The following is a 15176-nucleotide window of genomic DNA, read 5'->3' on the forward strand; positions in this document are numbered from 1 at the left end:
TATCAAGTTCCACCTATAGTACATCAGGCTGTCAGATAGTGAGGTTAACCTAGGGGGGAAAAAAAACATGGAAAATGCTTTGTGCTTCTCTCGCTGGTGACATTTATTCAGTCTACCAATAAATGTGGTCTCAATAAATGTCACGGAAACGAAAGAAGCGGTTTCTTTCATTTTTTTAATCAATGTACATTTCCACACCATCAATCCTGACACCAGTGGAAAGCAGTCTCCATAGTAGAAATGGTTCAGTTGATGGCAGGCAAGTAATGTTATAGAACCCAATTCATCTGTAAATTGAGACCATGTTATTTAGTATTAAGTTCAGCTGTTTTAGCACTTTACAGACCAAATGATGTTTGCTGCTCGGTTCCACTGCTGTGCCGTATTGCATGTGAGTATATTTGTGTATGCCAAGTGCATATACAGTGTTTTATCAAGGGACTAGAATATTGTGTTTGCCCATGTCTGCTTGCCTATGTGGGTATTATTGAATTGTCTATTAAACACAGAGCAAGGGAAAGAGAGAAAAAGGATGAGAGTATTTACAGTGGGAATCGTGTAGTGAATAGCCATCCTTATATAAGGCACACTAATTAGACAATTCATCACAAGTTAAATACAGTAGAACTTTTACACAGTATTCAGAGAGAGCAGGAGAGAGAGGAAGAAAGAGGGAGAGGGTGTGAGAGAGGGAGGGAGAGAGAGAGTTAGAGAATAGTTTGTGTTTCTCATGTCAAAACTAAACAATCTGTTACTCCAGACAGTTAATCATGAAGGAGTTAATCACTGTAGGGCTTCACCAACAGGTTCACACACATTCAATCAAACATGCGCCAATGAACACACACAGGCACTCAGGAGCTGGGCAAAATTGGCTGAACCAAGTGACATTAACAAAGGCTGCTACTCAGGCAATTTTTCAGCGGACTGCCAATTAGAAGTACGTGTCTGCTCCTGCAGAGGTTTGACAGTGGTCCTTTGTATATGTGACTTGTCAAAAGTACCAGACTTTCAAAAAGGCCAGAGTTTCTGCATGAATAACATGTACAATCAGCTAAGAGGGTAAAAAAAGATCTGATTCTGCAGGTGAAACGCTCCTGCAAAGTGCGACAACTTCACTCTGTGCAAAGACTGTATCACAGGTCTGTGTCATGTGCATATGTGTGAAAGCTCTGAACAAGCTGACACACATTGTAATGACAAAATATCGGCTGCGTTTTGTTTTGTTTTTTTTAAACACGGCCTAAATGTGGCTATGTTGCAGAATAATGTATCAGAAAAATACTTTAGTATTTGTATTTTCCCATTCTTCCATCTGCAGACTTCCTTCTTTTCTTTTTCATTATCCCCTTTAATTTCATTCTAGTCTTATGTAACCTTCACAGCCCAAAGCTATGCTAATGTGCAGCCATAATTAGGACAGAGAGAGCTATGTTGTATCTGTTTGTGTGTGTGCGCGCGTGTGTGTGCGCGCGTCTCTGTGACATCAGCTTGTTTAAAATCCAAACCACTATTTTCAGGCTGTCCAGGGTTTCCTATTTGCAGTACAGCGGCACAACCTCACAAGCACATATTCTTGTGCGCACACACACACACACACACACACACACACACACACACACACACACACACACACACACACACACACACACACACACACACAGTGAAAAAGAGACATACACACAAACATACGTGCTGGAACAAAAAAGCGAGAGTGTGACAGAGTGACAGAGTGAGAGAGAGAGAGAGCAAAATTGGAGACTAAGAGAGAGATGATTTCATTTTGCCCACTGAGCCCTTAAATAATTTAACGAGGGAGAGATCTGTCAGAGTATTGCTGTGTTTGTGTGCTGAATATTTATAATGCATATAAAACTGTTATGGCCCAGCTGTTTGCAGTCATATGTCTCAGGTCTGTGCAGTTTTTTAAAGGAGCATTAGAAACCAAAATCCAAACAGACACAGCTGCTTCGTTGCTCGCGGTTCACTTGTAACATGACCAGCGTTTGGAGGTTTTATTTATGAAAATTTTGGCAAATATCTTCAGTGTTTTTCCAACGAGTGACAAACCATTAGCCTGGACCCAGCCTCATGAATAGCTTATTTTCAACTGTTTAGTGATGTGGCTCTTTGATTTGGCTGTCTTTGAAGCTGTTTTCCTGAATTCCTCTTTGCCTGGACCAAAGATATTTTAATCCCGGGCTCATATTTATCAAACGACTTAGAATCACTCCTAGGACTTGCGCTGAAAGTTTGAGCAGCGCTAAAAATACTCCAAACTCCTTGCAGAGCATGTAAGGTGGTTATGAAGTTTCCTGCGCCACTCGGAGCAAAGCTTACGAGTTCACCGCTGAGAGTAAACAACATCAGCGTTTTTCAGCACTAATACTTAAAATGAAACGGAAAACCATATTATTTTAGTTTTTAGATTATTTTACATGGGAGAAATGAAATGCAAAAAATACCTTCAGCTGTGGGTATGTTATGTGCTTACAAATATGTAGAGGCTGAAGCTAATTTTTTGCCAAAATCTCCTGTCAGCTGCCTCCTTAGTAAAACACACTGCCAGTATAATGAGTCACAAAATTCAGATGGTAATAATTGGCTCCAAAGCTGTCCACACCAGACAGAATTTAAATGAGCGTCAGTTATGATCCATCCTATGTGTGACAAAGGGCCTTTTTACATAGCGCCATGAACAATCAAATGTGTTCAAAAAGCCCCTTCAGTGAAGTTAGTATTGCACTGTATTGACAACACAGCTGCTTTTAAGGTGTCTAGAGAGAATATGCGCATGTATTTTAGCTGACATTGAAAAGTCACAGCTAAAAGTCCAAAATATGTTTCCTAGTGTTTCTGCCAATGTTACACTCTTCCCTATGTGATGTCACTTTATCCACACTTTGACTGTTGCTGGTGGAGCAGCTTCAGCGCTTCTGTTTTAATATCATTCAGTCTTGCCTCATCGTTCCCCGTCTTTGTGAGATATTTGCTCTCGTTGCCAATGAACTCAGCTGTGTAAAATTCCAGGAAGAAGATGGAAATTTAGTTTTGGTGTGTGTTTTCTCTCAAACGCTACGATGTTTGTTGTGTTTTCAAAAGCCCTCTTAGGATAGGATGCAACAGTTGCTGTCTGTCGGCTTTACTCAGTCAGTCGCTGACTTCATTTGGTAGTATTTAGTCACAAAACGTAGGCTTTATCACAAAGCATCAATGTATTAAATGTTTATCCTCGGGAGTCAGTTCTTTTTTTCCACTGAAATGGCAGATTAAGTTCATTTCCCGTGTAGGTTTTATTCGCTTGACCAAAACATGTGTCGTTTTGGAGCGGCCTGACAGGCGAGCTATTTTGTGGTCTGAAGACTTTTTGTTGAGGCTGCTTTCAAACGTTCTGTCAAATCAGTAGGACATTTGTCAAAGATGGATTTTCATTTTCAAGTGTCTAAGTAAAACACGCTTCATTACAGACTAAACAGCTCTGTTTTCAGCGCCTGCCTCACCCTCCTCCTTTTCTGTGTACTTTGAACAGAGGTCACCGGAGACGTTACTGGACATATCCCACAGAATCAACCTTAATCTTCTCTTATTTGTGTTATTTCTCCCCTCCATCTGTGAGTCCTCCAGCCAGGATAAATGAGACCCTGAGAGCAGTGCGCTGATGGCTGTTTGGCCTGGCCTTGCCTGTGGCTGCTGTGAATGCTGGGAAGCATGTGCGGCATGTCCGTATCGCTCTTTAGTGTTCCTCTGTCAAGTTTCTTTTTCACTTTACTCCTTTTATTATCCATACCTTTCATACTTCCTGAAATCTTCTACGTTTTTTGGAAATTTTTTGTCATTCGAATGAATGGATGGAATGTTAAAAAAAAAAAAAATCACACCTTTTCAAGGTTTTTGAACTCCCATCTACTTTGAGCAACAAACTTTGAAATATTTCACATCTTTTATGCATTTTGGGAAATAACATTCTCATCTTATTAGACCATTTCCCACTTTTCAAACTCTTTATGCTCCTTCAGCCGCTGCTTCTTACAGATTAAACCCAGCAATGCAGTTGAGCATCACAACATGCTGCATTCAGTAGAAGTAGAAGCACTGCTGCCATTCATGTGTGTGTGTGTTGTTTGTGTGCACTTATTTATGAGCCTTAATCCCTTCAAGGGGAGTCCAGGCTGTTATTATCAGTATTGATGTGCTGTCCACTGCATTACTGTCATACCCATAATCACATTAAACAACACCCCTCAGGTATTGTTGCTAATGTAAATTAAATTTCGTTAGAAGCAGGCTGATACAGAAAAGGCCAGTCATCACCGCAATAAGAAGGACTAGTATCCCTGGTGTACAACAATAATGAATCATGTGTTATGGAAAAAGATAGCTGTTAATGAGTGAAGCTGATGCCGAATGAAGCTAGACCAAGCTGCGTAATATTTCTTTGTCTAGTATCACCGTTTGCCAGATGGCGAGAGCACCTGCGCACACACCGATGCACAGGTGCACACACATGAACGGTGATGACACAATGAAAACAGGAGTGCGCATGCATGCACACAAACATTCCCACTGTATGAGGACCATGCTGATGTTACAATCTACAGCTAAAATCAGCTCTTCTTTTAAAGAGGAAATTGATTATATGACTCATCAAGGTTCTTGCCCCGTCGGACTTAACGATGGAGCACAGATTCCTTCAGTCAGTATAGTGTTATTACAACCGATAGAAACGATGGGCAAATGTACGAAATGTTATCCAAGTTGCAATGAGTGGGATTTATCCTTAAAGGAAACCCTAAACCAAGTGACTTCACACAAAAAATAACCATCACAACCAGCCGTTTGTTCTCACAAAGATAGAAGCACAAGAACATAAACGCACATGCCCCATGGCAGGTAACAGTGAACCGTGTTCAGACTCAGACATATAATACCTACATTGTTCGAGAAAAAGAGTCATTACCATGATCAGGGCATTCTTGTGATCTCTCTTCCTTTCTTCTCTTTCTCGTTTTCTTGTTCTCTCTTTCTTACATGCACACGCAGAGGGAGTGGATCAGGTATCTCTCCCTCGGCCATTCTCTCATGTGACTTTCATCAACAGAGACGTCTCCTCTGTCTTCCTTCCTCGCTTTCCCTCCACTCACTTTATCCTGCCCTGCAGTCTTTGCTCCCCCCCCCCCCACTGCTCCTTTCCTTACTCGTTGACTTTTCACTCTTATTAAAGTGACAAGTGACAAGACAAGTGGGGAGGGGGTGATTAGCTAAATTTTAACCATACCTAGGCTTCGTGAACCACAGCTGTAAGTTTAGACCGGAGGAACAGGGGGAGATTGCTACTGTGTGGGAAATTTTAATATGCAGGGGGGGTGTCAGAGGAGAGGAGAGTGACCTTTTTTACCAGCTCCCATTCATTCACGCTCGCCTCTCCCACTCCTCCATTCCACTCAACTCATCTCAGTTTTTTTTCTTTCTTCCTCGCTGATTGAGGAAAGCTAGAGAGAGAATGAAAGAGAGAGAGAGTGTTACTTCTCAACTAGAAGGTCATAGCTCTGTTTGATAGCCTTTTGTCTCCCATCCAAAACCAGCACTGTTAATAGCTGCCCATAGGCCACTTTATAATGATTGGGCCTTATCTCTAGACACACACAGACAATCACGCACAGGCAGCACTGTGTCTTTATGGTGGCGAGCGGGAAAATTTAGCTTTCATGGAGGAAGAACTATACTGCTGTTAGTTCTTATACTAACAGCAGTGAAGCTAAATGAGGCCATAGCTGCTGTTTAGCCCATTTAAAGCTCTGATACATGGGCCACTTCCCTCCTATTTATTGCCTGTGTATTGTAAAAGGTTGCCTTTATTTTGCTTTATTTGCCCTTCGAAAAACTCCTCCGAGCATTATCCAATGAAAATACATTCTGCTGATCAGTGTGTGAAGTTCCTGCTTTCCATGGAAAACTTGAACATGTGAAAGTGACAGAACACTTCATAAGTCTGGATTTTCTCATTTTATTCTCTGTAGTTTGGTTGTTTTTATTTTTGAGAAATTTCGCTCGGGGGCTTCACTATTGGATAATGTGATGCTCTCTGGATCCCTATAAGGGGGATTTCCTTTTCTGTTGCCCTCCTCCACAGGGAGGTCAGATATCACTCCTGCATTGTGCCTCTGGAGCTCTTGGGGTTTAGTGTCTTGCTGAAGGACATTAAAGAAGAGTGGAGGATTTCATATGAGCAGTAGCACACACATACCCAGGTGCAAGTGCAACAATATATATTATATGCAATATATATTAATACAGTGTGTGCATGAGGGATTGACTTGAGAAGCTTAATGTATCAGTTTGGGCTCCAGTTTCAGTTTAAAATGCAGCTGTGTGTTGGTGGTAACGCAGACAGCAAGAAGTGAAAGTCCACAGAGCTGCACCACTGTTTTCCTTGCTGTGAAGCTGTCTTATTAGCATTAATTGCCTAATGAAACCTTCTCGAATATAAGATGGGAAAATGAATGTTGAGGTGAAACTGAAACAGAGGACACTTGAGGAGATATTGCTCATTATAAAATAATGTTGTCATAATACCAGAATTTCACATTTCAATGCAATACTGGTATGTAAGTTTTTTTGTTAAACAACCTGCACACAGTAATGATAAAGGAAAAGTCCCTGAACACATTCATAATAATATTAATAGTACTGGTTGAGGACCAGTTGATTTTCCTCCCTGCTGTTTTATCTGTGAACCCTTGGGTTGAAAATCTGCTTGTAGATCTGCTTTTTAATACTATGACTTTAATACTATTGAATGTACCATATCATTATAATTATAGTTCGTATAATTTTAAAGACGTGGCATTGATAAAGTATCCTTGTATCAGCACTTTTGACATCATGAAGAAACTTCAGAGATTGGTCACTTCCCTCCAAGTGTTGGTGAATTGTTTTCACTGTCTGATGTTTCCTGTCTCCTTTCAGTAACCAGAAGGAAGCATGTTTGAAACACAGATTTTGTGTAGATGATCAAACAATTGCTAGTGGTGTTCTGCCATCAATCAACATCCACATGGAGTGCACTATATTTAGCCAGTATGAATTATTTCCCTCGAAAAGCACTTGTTGCTAACCCCCAGCCTCAACCTTCTGCTTTTTGTAGAAGAAAAACATAAATGCATCCACAGACACCTCTGAGAGAGCAGCGCAGGTATGCTAAAGGGCAGGGACTGTGTGTGGGAGGAGTCACAGCCTAATTTATAATGCTGGGGGGGTGGTGGATGCAGTTCTACAGTTGCCATAGAGACCTCTGTGGCTGACTGCGGGTGGGGCTTTGTGTCTCCTATCCATTCCTGAGAGGGAGGCAGCAACGCATGCACAACATAGTGAGATCCTACAGCTCCAGCATGCAGCTTGTGCATTTTGATACAAGCACGCAGACGAAGCACAAGGAGCACCTGGTGAAACTCCCCACTCATCAGTTTTGGATCTGTTGAACTGTGGCCATACATTAACCAAGGTAAATATATTACTACATACAAAGCAAACTGTTTGGTCATTGCAGGTTACAATTTATGGACTCAGCAGAGCGGCGGGGGCTTCATAAAACACACTTGCGTAACAATCAAAATAACCGGTATGACAAATCCTGTGGTTTAATTAAAACATTAATGAGATCATATTAAGTTTGTATGATGATCAGAGTCATACAGTGATCCAGCTTTAGCCCTGTTGCACTGAGCTTCATGGGATGTTCAGGGAACATTTTAAATCGTGCTAGAGACAATAAATCGCCTTCAGCTGAGAGGCAACTTGTTTGTTTTCCTTAAATGTATAGCAGGAAAAGAAATACTGCTTTTCTCCAAAGATACTTCTCTAGCATAACCATAAAGATGTCCAAGTACCAAGTCGTTCAGCAGCTGTCTCACAGATAGCTATACGGCACACCTTTTCTTTATCTTTGCATGCCAAGTGTAATTCCTTACATTACTGCCAGTACCCTGAAACAAGGACAAGAACTTCCTCACGATATTGTTAAAATATTTCCTCCATAATAATTTACTTTCCATCCATCTGTGGATTTTATGCCGGTGTCAGGTTGAATTTACTGCGCTTCATGATTTTCAGACTTAGGTGAGTGATTGAGCTTTTACAGAGTCAAATGTTATGGAGCTGGCAGATGTGTGCTTTGCTAAAAACATAATTCAACAGAAGTTCTTCTGAAAAATATTATGGAGACTTTCTGATGTGAAGTTGCTAATCATATTTTCGAGATTTCTTAAGTGTTGCAATTACGACAGTGTCAGGATTTTAAGTGTTGCTGACTTTTTTCTGGCAGTGTTAGTGCAGCTGTTTTCTGTCTGAATTTACTGGTGCTCATAACACAGTGGTGTACCGTGTTACTTGCTGTACTATACAAAGAGAGAGATGTAGGCCTCCACATGCATCAAAGACAAGCTCTCCAGAGGAACTTTCAGCATCCTTAATTGTTGGTAAAACATAAAACTGCTGCAAAGACTAAACTACTGAAGGAAGCATCCAGTTCCTATATGTTGCCTTCAAATGCTCTTTTCTGTCTCGTGCTTTCAGCTCTTCAAAATACACAGCTGCATGCAATTGGACAAGTCAGTTAAACTCACTCCTCTTGTAGAGATACTGGTACTATCCCCTGGCCGATTGATAAATGTGCTTTTAAAAGTCATCCTCATTGGCATCATTTATTTTACATATCAACAGCATAGCAGCTCCTTAGGCAAAGGGATTTCAATGAATAAACGCGTGATAAGGGTTATGCATAATTTAACAAATGTTACCCAGATATAGAACTGGCTTAACAGGCTTCCCATCTGTTTTCTGTTCAAGCATTACCATGTTACCTTAGAAGGCATTTAAGATACTTTACCATCGAGGCATTATACATCAGCAATTAGCATAATGCTACTTTAGGTGCAGGGATTTGCATTTTTACACCTTGCGGATTTAAAACAGTTGCAGCTGTGGCAAACAAGGTGACAAAGCAGTCTGCTGCGGGGAGCAGAGCAGGGCTTTGAGGCGAGGCACCTCACTGTAAAACAAAGCTGTAATTTAGAATTACGGGTCCAGAGGGTTTAATAGACCCTGCTCAAATTCCCAGCGTCACTTCGCTTTGCAAATCATAGGGGTGGCTGAACCTGCTGCTTTGTTGTTCGCATGTATAAGATTTATCCTGTTGCAGGTGGAGCCGGGGAAATCTAGAGAGGAGCTGCTGACAGGAGGCAGCGCAGTGAATGGAGGAAAGTGAGGAGAGGCTGACGGAGAGAAGCTTAAGGAAGGAGTGGGGAGAAAGGCAGATTGTGCTCGGCTAGTGGTGTAATGGCACCACTAGTTTTTTTTATGTGAACTTACAGCATATAAGCAGGGTACTGACATTTTTACATATATCATGCAGTAAGAAGTAATGCCTGAGAGATAAAGGAATTTCCTACTGTGAGATCAATGAACTACTACTACTACTACTACTACTACTGTGTATGTATGTGTTAGGGCTTGCATTCGGTGTGTGTGTGTGTGTGTGTGTGTGTGTGTGTGTGTGTGTGTGTGTGTGTGTGTGTGTGTGTGTGTGTGTGTGTGTGTGTGTGTGTGTGAAATGCATGTACAAGAGGAAGGCAGGGAAGGAGGGAAAGAAAGAGTGTGCATATTTATGAGCAAGTGGCTGCTGTAAGCATGTGTGGAAAAGGGGTGAGGGAGGGAGGGAGGGAGAGAGGGAGAGAGAGAGATGAATTGCATTGTGCTCTGTAGTGTTGGGGAGGAGAGGGGATTGGGGTTGGAGACTTCAGATAGCGACTGGGGATCAAGTCATTCACAGCTTCAAATGGCTTTGAGAAAACCAATCAAACCAGCATACACTCTCTCTGCGTCTCGCTCGCGCGCTCCCTCCCTCTGGGTGTTGCACACGCATGCACCCGGTCGTTCGTACAGCATATCTTCGGCGGGGTGGAGTTCGCTGCACTATTGATCTCCTTCCATGTGGCTTGAGTGCAGCAGACATAAACATGCGCGCATGCACATACTTACACACATTGATTTCTGGTTTGAAATGTCATCTGTCTGGCTCATAGCTAGATGACTGATACGGAGCTGTCAGTAAGCAACTTAAATAGCGAATGTGTCAGCACACACACACACACACACACACATACACACACAAGCAGGGTTGGGTGAAGACTGATACATTCAGGGGTAGTCAGAGTGAAAGGAGCACGCTCATGCCTCCCCCGGCATGTGCCATCCGTGCAGCCTTATGCAGGCAGCTCCCAACAGTGTGTTGGCATGGGTGTAACCTGACAGGAAAAGGCAGCTCGCCAGACTGTAGCCACACATGAAATCATTTGTGGCTGTGTGATTGACAGCAGCGCTGAGTAGAAGTACATTGTACCGCAGGGGGCCCTGGGTTGGGATTGAACCAGGGGCACTGCAGTTAGGACACAGCCTTGATGCATGGGGTACACACTCACCAGGTGAGCTACCAGGGGGCCCCATTAGTGTTTCTTTTTCTTTAACATTTTTAACGTTTCTCTCTCTTATCTTTCCTGATAAAATTAGGGACTCCAGACAGTAAACGTGCGGAAAAAAATCCTATCTTCTTTACATTTTTGTCCATCTGTCTTTTTAAAAGTGTGTCATTTTTCAAATGCAAACATTTCTTTGTTGAACCAAACAGGAAAACAACGCACCTGGGAATAACGCACACTTCATGAAGGAATTCCACAAATATCTTCATTAGACAGATTTGCAGTTTGCAACCCAGTTTTTTGGTGGAGTGCTTCAACTGCTCCAGTTGACAACCCTCCCGCTCCACACAGCGGATGGGATTAAAGGGCTTTTTAGCGCACACATTTAGAACACTTTCAACCCGTCACTCTGCCTCACGCCTTTTCTCACCTGTCAATCACGTTCATGTTAATGATCACACTTCATTTTAACTGTCGCATAGCTGTCTTCCAGCCCTAAGCTGTTTCCATGACCTGCGGCTGACAGTGCTTCACTTCTCCTACGACAAGTAGACTGCAGTCCCAAAGCAACTTATTATTCACATCAAAATACTCATCCCATACTCTTGGATGACTTTAAAAAGGTTATTATCGCACATGAAAAAGGGATTTTTGTGGTTTTAACAGCTTTCATATCCCACCCTTCTCCCACTAATGACCACTTAGATGGGAAAGACAAAAAGTTTTTTAAGTTTTCATATCTGAAGTAGATAGAGGCAGCAGAACCTCAGCCCTGTCTCTTACTCTATCGCTTTGTCTTTGTCTGTCTCTTAAGGAGCTTCAGTTTGAACGCCTGACCAGGGAACTTGAGGCTGAGCGTCAGATTGTCGCCACCCAGCTGGAGAGATGCAAGCTGGGATCAGAGGCAGGCAGCATGAGCAGCATCAGGTAACATGCAAACCTTGTTTTTCTGTGCGTGTGTGGTGGGTCAGGGTTGAAAAAGGGGTATCAGGTAATACACACTGTCCCCATCTTTTGTGGGTGGTGGTTGGGCTTTGGTGCGGAACGGATATCGGTGTGTGTATGTGCATGTGTTCTTATGTGTATCAGGTTAAATCATACATTGTGTGTGTATGTGGGACTTCGGGGGTCATAATTTCCCCAGCTTTATCAAACATAACAAGGGGGTCTACACAAGTGTGCAGTTCAGGTTTGTATTCATGTGAGTGTGTGCTCCCCCCAATACGCAAGTGTGTGTTTAAACTTAGAGGATGATGGAACGCGTTCTGGGTCATTCACGACACTAACGCTGACTGGACCTTTATACACCTTCGTCACACACTCTAGCACACAGACACACACTCACACACGCTCAGCGTACACAGCCTGGGTGTTTTCTCCTTAGATCTGTGGAGTGATGTTACTGGAAAAGAACAGTGTCCCCCCTGCTGTGCGGTGCATTTATCAACAGGATGGATTGGAACAACACTGAGGTTGCAGGCAAAATCACACACACACAGATAAACACACTCGCACACAAGTATGCAAACACATCGACGGTGTTACATGGGGTAAAATAACACTGAGTGTGTGGTGAGCTTTACACCTATGCTATACAGACATACCGATGTGAGAGTATGATGAGACATTTCACAACACGCACACTCTCACATACTGCACTGACACACAGCACGGTAGTTGAGGGCTTGATATAACAGACACATCAACACAGCCCTCGGCAACATTGCTGAGGGTGTGACAACACGCACCTTCACCCACACATATATGTGGTCCATAAAAAATCTTCGGTGAAGCATTAGTATTTCACTTCCCGGAAAACCTTTTTGATACAATACAGCATTAATTAGCATGTTAACCAGACATGCAACCCTTCAAAATACTTCATTATGTTCCCCATTTATAAGTCTGACCTTTGGGCTGCCAAAATTGTTTTCAGACGAGGGAAAGAGAGCTCTTAACAGAAAGAGGGAGTAAAGATGAACGAGGGATGGATGGAGGAGAGGAGATCTATGTGACTAGCATGCTGATTTTAAATTTTATGCTAACAGCTCAAACCTTTAGCTCAATATCTGCCCCTCTCCTCTCATTAAACTGCCGTCCCCTCACATTCTGTCTAATGCAGGCTTTGCCTCCCTGTCAGTAAAAATCCAGAGCAAAAGTAAAGTTTGGTGGAAAGTTGGGATACATCTGATACACTTGTGTGTATGTGTGTTTTTGTGTTTGCATGAATTTTGCTGTGATGTCAACTATTCAGGTTCATATAAATTCAGCATCCCTCTGACTCCCTCAGGCAGCTCATTGCATAAGTACACAACCCGGAGGGGGGTGGGCAGGAAAACAGAGCACACTGGAAAAAAAAAGACACTCTTGAACTTCCCCAGTTCGTTCTGTTTGCTCCAGCTGAGTCTCAGATGAGACTTTTTGGTGAAAGTTTAGAGGCTCCCTTCCTGGGTTTTTGTTGAAGTTCCATTATATGCTAATATGCCTGGATAGTGATTCTAAAATCACCTGAGCACCAACATCAAAGACAAAGTAAATGCATACTGTAACTCAGCTAAACTGTATCTGTTTATTTAATTTTGGTCTCTAAATTGCATGTATTATGCAATGTGTGTGTGTGTGTGTGTGTGTGTGTGTGTGTGTGTGTGTGTGTGTGTGTGTGTGTGTGTGTGTGTGTGTGTGTGTGTGTGTGTGTGAATAATCCTTGCCATCTCCATCATGTAAGAATTATAGCAGGAACTCAGACACTTGTGGTTGTCTCCATAATCATAAATCAGTTCATCAGCCACATATATTTATTGTTTTTAAGTGCGTTTAGTGCCCTCTTGTTATTTTGGATATATGATGGTGTGTGCTGTTTCAGGTACCTGGACTTTGGTGTATTTAGGAGTGGTTTACATGCCATTATGTTGATACCACTGCTTTGTTTTTATCACCCAGTGTTTTAAGCTAATAACTAAGATGAATTTGTCATTAGCTAAATTACTTGACTCCAAATAAGCAAGATCATGCTTGTTTAACACTTAAAGTCTAGAGTTCAAGGCTAGGCTAGGCTCAAGTATGCACACTTTCATATATTTCTATATGAAATATACATTGATTTTTTTTTCAGCTCATCTTTTAACTCTTGACTCACTGACTTGTCGGGCTTATTAGCCTGATGTCAGGCTATCATAATTCATATATATATTATTCTGATGAGTTAGGACAGGCTTGTCAATAATTTTGAATCAGGCAGCTATGAAACCAAAGGCTTGTCTTGGCGGAGAGATCTAGATAGCATGTCTGGACTTCTTTGAATATTTTTTCCGCCCGTTTCTGCATTTGGATCTTGATCCCCACACGCGACCTGTCACTATCTCATATACAGTATTTGATCATTTGTGTTCATGTTCCTGACTGGTCCTCAACACATGTTAAAGTTGGTGAAAATGCCATGTCTGGCAACACTTCATCGTGGCTTTATCTGGACTTGTGCATCTGTTTGGGTGCATTCTCTTTACGCTCGCGAGAATGTCTGCTGGTGCATGTGTCTGTGCCAGCAATAGCCTGTCTGCTGTCAAGTCTGCTGTCTCACAGTTGCATCATCTTCTGATTATCACATCAGATATGGAGGATTGGCCTAGCTAAGCTTTTGTCTGCTGACAGCTCACTATGTGCAACTGAGTCCACATCAATCCCTGTGTGTGCTCAAATTTGTCAGTGCGTGTCAACCAAAACGTGTGATGCACATTTGTCTTCCTTTTGCAATATTGTTTACAGAGTTTACCCCCTTTTATGATTCTTTTTTATTCCATTTTGATTGACATTAGTCTTCATGCAGATTCCAATGCCCCCCCACCCCATTTTTTTCTCTAATCCCAAGTATAGATATTAGTGTCTACAATATAGCTGTGAATGATCAGAGAGAGTCTGATGCTATTCAGAGAGACAGCGCTAACCTTTCCCATGGTCTCCAACATCACCACTCATTTTCCTCTCCTTCATCAGGGTCTCAGTGACAGGCAGCAGCTAAATATAGAGTGTAGTGACTGGCTCTGAGTGAATAGGTGTTCAAATAAAGCACAGGGTGAAAATGAAAGGAGGATCAGTTAGTTGGATTGGAAGGGGAAAGTGAGACAGTTAAATAAATAGACAATAACTAGAGGTCTTTTATGTATTCTATATAGAATTTTTGACATTTCATGAAAAACCTACTCTCATCCGTCTAAAACTGTTTCTCTTTTCGTGAGTCTGTATTCTCTCAGACAAGGTTTCCTGTGGGCTTCGGGCTGCAGCCACCATATTCACTCAGCAGTGGGTCCATTACTCTGTTAGGAGCCTGTCAGGGTGAAAGCTACCTGGTACCCTGTAGTTTTGTGTGCGTCTGCTTGTGTATTATTGTCCCAAATGTGTGGGTTTTTGTATTGCACATGCTTGGGGCCAGCGCTGTGTTTGTGTTTGCGTGTCCGTGTGTGTTCTTGGCAACCGCTGCGAGCCTGCGTGTCCTTAGTTGTGTTCCGCTCAATAAAGCAATTCAGGCATCTCCATGGACTCCTCCTCAGAGCTGAGGACCCTAAAAAATGCCTGACTGTGGTGCAGAAACCCAGGGCATTAGTTTCTAACATCTGTTCACACTGTGAACTGTTGGCATGCGGCACACACTTTACAGGAAGGAAACACACAGTGGCACACATACACATTCACATGCAAAAGCGTAGAATC

At 42.3% G+C, this 15176-nt stretch overlaps 1 protein-coding gene across 5 annotated transcripts in view; it reads left to right on the forward strand.

Moving 5' to 3' along the window:
- The window catches only part of ctnnd2a (catenin (cadherin-associated protein), delta 2a), a 232771-nt gene that overhangs the window by 66436 nt on the left and 151159 nt on the right, over positions 1–15176 (forward strand). For all 5 annotated transcript variants that reach the window (XM_070985662.1, XM_070985665.1, XM_070985664.1 and 2 more), the window contains exon 3: positions 11287–11399. In XM_070985662.1, the coding sequence (XP_070841763.1) occupies positions 11287–11399 (113 nt within the window). The remainder of the gene's footprint in view (positions 1–11286; positions 11400–15176) is intronic.

Source organism: Chaetodon trifascialis, chromosome 18, assembly GCF_039877785.1.
Source record: "Chaetodon trifascialis isolate fChaTrf1 chromosome 18, fChaTrf1.hap1, whole genome shotgun sequence".
NCBI lineage: Eukaryota > Metazoa > Chordata > Actinopteri > Chaetodontiformes > Chaetodontidae > Chaetodon > Chaetodon trifascialis.